Source organism: Narcine bancroftii, chromosome 3 (genome assembly GCF_036971445.1).
Source record: "Narcine bancroftii isolate sNarBan1 chromosome 3, sNarBan1.hap1, whole genome shotgun sequence".
Taxonomy (NCBI): Eukaryota; Metazoa; Chordata; class Chondrichthyes; order Torpediniformes; family Narcinidae; genus Narcine; species Narcine bancroftii.
Window position 1 is genome coordinate 902,630 of NC_091471.1, and position 4,608 is coordinate 907,237.

Below are 4,608 nucleotides of genomic sequence, written 5' to 3' on the forward strand. Positions count from 1 at the left end.
TAGAACGCGGGACCCCCCCCAGAACGCGGGACCCCCCCAGAACGCGGGACCCCCCCTCCCCCCCCCCAGAACGCGGGAACCCCCCCCCTCCCCCCCAGAACGCGGGAACCCCCCTCCCCCCCAGAACGCGGGACCCCCCCCTCCCCCCCAGAACGCGGGACCCCCCCCCTCCCCCCAGAACGCGGGACCCCCCCCTCCCCCCCCAGAAAGCGGGACCCCCCCAGAACGCGGGACCCCCCCAGAACGCGGGACCCCCCCAGAACGCGGGACCCCCCCCAGAACGCGGGACCCCCCCCAGAACGCGGGACCCCCCCAGAACGCGGGACCCCCCCACCGACCCCCAGAACGCGGGACCCCCCCAGAACGCGGGACCCCCCCAGAAACGCGGGACCCCCCCAGAACGCGGGACCCCCCCAGAACGCGGGACCCCCCCAGAACGCGGGACGCCCCCAGAACGCGGGACGCCCCCAGAACGCGGGACGCCCCCAGAACGCGGGACGCCCCCAGAACGCGGGACCCCCAGAACGCGGACCCCCCAGAACGCGGGACCCCCCCAGAACGCGGGACCCCCCCAGAACGCGGGACCCCCCCCAGAACGCGGGACCCCCCCTCCCCCACAGAACGCGGGACCCCCCCTCCCCCCCAGAACACGGGACGCCCCCAGAACGCGGGACGCCCCCAGAACGCGGGACGCCCCCAGAACGCGGGACCCCCCCTCCCCCACAGAACGCGGGACCCCCCCTCCCCCACAGAACGCGGGACCCCCCCCTCCCCCACAGAACGCGGGACCCCCCCTCCCCCACAGAACGCGGGACCCCCCCCTCCCCCACAGAACGCGGGACCCCCCCTCCCCACAGAACGCGGGACCCCCCCTCCCCCACAGAACGCGGGACCCCCCCTCCCCCACAGAACGCGGGACCCCCCCTCCCCCCACAGAACGCGGGACCCCCCCCTCCCCCCCAGAACGCGGGACGCCCCCAGAACGCGGGACGCCCCCAGAACGCGGGACGCCCCCAGAACGCGGGACGCCCCCAGAACGCGGGACCCCCCCCCCCTCCCCCACTCACCCACCCACCCCACCCCACCTAACCTCCCTCCCGGCCGCTCCAGACCCTCTGAGCCCGTGAAAAGTCTCACCTTAACACCTTGCAAAGCCTCACTGGACCCGGCCGGTCTCTGAGGGAACGACGCTCATGACGCGGGTCATGTCGGTGATGTCATCACGCATGACTCCGCTGACACTGGGCAGTATGTGAAGGAGCGGCAAAGTGGAGGAGGAGGGCGGAGGGAGCTGTCAATCAGACGAGGCGGGGAGAGGCGAGGTGTCAATCAGAGAAGGCGAGGCTGGAGAGTTGTTTATCAGAGGAGGCGGGGCGGGGTGAGCTGACAATCAGAGGAGGCGGGAGCTGTCAATCAGAGGAGGCGGGGCGGGGTGAGCTGACAATCAGAGGAGGCGGGAGCTGTCAATCAGAGGAGGCGGGGCGGGGGTGACCTGTCCATCAGTGGAGGCGGGGCGGGGAGAGCTGACAATCAGAGGAGGCGGAGCTGTCAATCAGAGAGGCGGGGCGGGGTGAGCTGACAATCAGAGGAGACGGGAGTTGACAACCAGAGGAGGCGGGGCAGGGTGAGATGTCAATCAGAGGAGGAGGGGGCGGGGTGAGATGTCCATCGGAGTAGGCGGAGCGGAGCGAGATGTCCATCAGAGGAGGCGGGGCGGGTTATCTGTCCATCAGAGGAGGCTGGGCGGGGTGAGCTGTCCATCAGAGGAGGGGGCGGGGTGAGCTGTCCATCAGAGGAGGGGGCGGGGTGAGCTGTCCATCAAAGGAGGGGGCGGGGTGAGCTGTCCATCAGAGGAGGCGGGGTGTGTGAGCTGTCCATCAGAGGGGGCGGGGGCTGAGCGAACTGTCCATCAGAGGAGGCTGGGCGGGTGAGCTGTCCATCAGAGGAGGTGGGGCGGGTAGGCTCTCCATCAGAGGTGGGGGCGGGGTGAGCTGTCCATCAGAGGAGGGGGCGGGGTGAGCAGTCCAACAGAGGGGGCGAGGCTGAGCGAGCTGTCCATCAGAGGAGGCGGGGCGGGGTGAGCTGTCCATCAGAGGAGGCGGGGCGTGTGAGCTGTCCATCAGAGGAGGCGGGGCGTGTGAGCTGTCCATCAGATGAGGCGGGGCGTGTGAGCTGTCCATCAGAGGAGGGGGCGGGGTGAGCTGACAATCAGAGGAGGCGGGAGCTGTCAATCAGAGGAGGCGGGGCGGGGTGACCTGTCCATCAGAGGATGCGGGGCGGGGTGAGCTGACAATCAGAGGAGGCGGGAGCTGTCAATCAGAGGAGGCGGGGCGGGGTGAGCTGACAATCAGAGGAGACGGGAGTTGACAACCAGAGGAGGCGGGGCAGGGTGAGATGTCAATCAGAGGAGGAGGGGGCGGGGTGAGATGTCCATCGGAGTAGGCGGAGCGGAGCGAGATGTCCATCAGAGGAGGCGGGGCGGGTTATCTGTCCATCAGAGGAGGCTGGGCGGGGTGAGCTGTCCATCAGAGGAGGGGGCGGGGGTGAGCTGTCCATCAGAGGAGGGGGCGGGGGTGAGCTGTCCATCAGAGGAGGGGGCGGGGTGAGCTGTCCATCAGAGGAGGCGGGGTGTGTGAGCTGTCCATCAGAGGGGGCGGGGCTGAGCGAACTGTCCATCAGAGGAGGCTGGGCGGGTGAGCTGTCCATCAGAGGAGGTGGGGCGGGTAGGCTCTCCATCAGAGGAGGGGGCGGGGTGAGCTGTCCATCAGAGGAGGGGGCGGGGTGAGCTGTCCAACAGAGGAGGCGGGGCGTGTGAGCTGTCCATCAGAGGAGGCGAGGCTGAGCGAGCTGTCCATCAGAGGAGGCGGGGCGGGGTGAGCTGTCCATCAGAGGAGGCGGGGCGTGTGAGCTGTCCATCAGAGGAGGCGGGGCGTGTGAGCTGTCATCAGAGGAGGCGGGGCGTGTGAGCTGTCCATCAGAGGAGGCGGGGCGGGAGAGCTGTCCGTCAGAGGAGGGAGCGGGTGAGCTGTCCGTCAGAGGAGGGAACGGGTGAGCTGTCCGTCAGAGAAGGCGGGGCGAGCTGTCCATCAGAGGAGGAGGGGCGGAGCGAGCTGTCCGTCAGAGGAGGGGGCGAGGTGAACTTTCCGTCAGAGGAGGCGGGCGGGTGAGCTGTCCGTCAGAGGAGGGGGCGGGTGAGCTGTCCATCAGAGGGGGCGGGGCTGAGCGAACTGTCCATCAGAGGAGGCTGGGCGGGTGAGCTGTCCATCAGAGGAGGGGGCGAGGTGAACTTTCCGTCAGAGGAGGCGGGCGGGTGAGCTGTCCGTCAGAGGAGGGGGCGGGTGAGCTGTCCATCAGAGGAGGCGGGGCGTGTGAGCTGTCCATCAGAGGAGGCGGGGCGTGTGAGCTGTCCATCAGAGGAGGCGGGGCGTGTGAGCTGTCCATCAGAGGAGGGGGCGGGGTGAGCTGTCCATCAGAGGAGGCGGGGCGTGTGAGCTGTCCATCAGAGGAGGCGGGGCGTGTGAGCTGTCCATCAGAGGAGGCGGGGCGGGCGAGCTGTCTATCAGAGGAGGGGGCGGAGTGAGCTGTCCATCAGAGGAGGCGGGGCGTGTGAGCTGTCCATCAGAGGAGCGGCCGGCCCGGGTCAGCGAGACGTTCCCAGGTGAAATCTGCCCCCGGGGAAACGCAGTGTGAATCGTGACCGGGAAGAAGGTGGAAGAAAGCAGCGAGGAAGGGGGGACAGAGTCTGAGCGACTGTCAGGAGGGGGAGGAAGGGCCCTGGATGATGGGAACCAGCCCGGAACCTCCGTCCTGGATCGTTCCCTTTGCTACATCAGGACACGGTTGGAGCTGCCGAGTTTCTCCCGCCTTGTGTGTTTCCACTTCAACCCGGGGTCTGCACTTCCGGGTTTCACTTGGTGCAAACAAACGAACGATGCAAAGCAGGAAAGAAATCTCCAAGAACAAATCAAGTTCAAAGTGAGAGTCCTTCAACGAGTCGTTGACGGGTCTGATGGTGGAGGGGGAGCAGCTGTTCCCGAACCTGCTGCTGGGAGTCCTGTGGCCCCGACCCCTCTTCCTGATGGCAGCAGCGAGAACAGAGCGTCTGCTGGGTGGGGTGGGTCTTTGATGGTCGCTGCTGCTCTCCATCCGTGTCCTCGATGGTGGGGAGGCTTTTGCCAGTGATGTATTGGGCTGTGTCCATGATGTTTTGCAGATCTTTCCGCTCAGGGCTATTGGTGCCCACCGACCAGGCTCACACTTTCCACAACCCTCTCAATCAGTTGGCCAGTTTTTGATGTCGTCCCAACCCTCCGCAAACTCTGAAGAAGGTGCAGGTGCTGACGTGCTTTCGTCACCATGACATTCGTGTGTTGGGTCCAGGAAAGGTCCTCAGAAATAGTGGCTCCCAGGAATTTAAATGTGCTCACCCTCTGATTCCCCAATGATCACTGGATCGTTCATCTCTGGTTTTCCCCTCGTGAGATCCACAATCACTTTCTTGGATTTGGTGACATTGAGTCTCTCCTGCCCGCTGACATTATCACCCCTTTAATTTGGGGGGATCGTCAGCAAATTGTCAATGGTTATTGTCACGCAGAGCGACACAAT

The 4,608-nt window shown here is 66.3% G+C and overlaps 1 protein-coding gene across 1 annotated transcript in view; it reads left to right on the forward strand.

Moving 5' to 3' along the window:
* Positions 1-1,256, forward strand: part of LOC138756026 (proline-rich protein 2-like) — a 1,701-nt gene extending 445 nt beyond the window's left edge. Inside the window, exons 2-4 of the mRNA XM_069922709.1 lie at positions 207-755; positions 910-1,038; positions 1,155-1,256. Of these exons, the coding sequence (XP_069778810.1) occupies positions 207-755; positions 910-1,038; positions 1,155-1,256 (780 nt within the window). The remainder of the gene's footprint in view (positions 1-206; positions 756-909; positions 1,039-1,154) is intronic.
* The last annotated feature ends 3,352 nt before the right edge of the window (positions 1,257-4,608 follow it).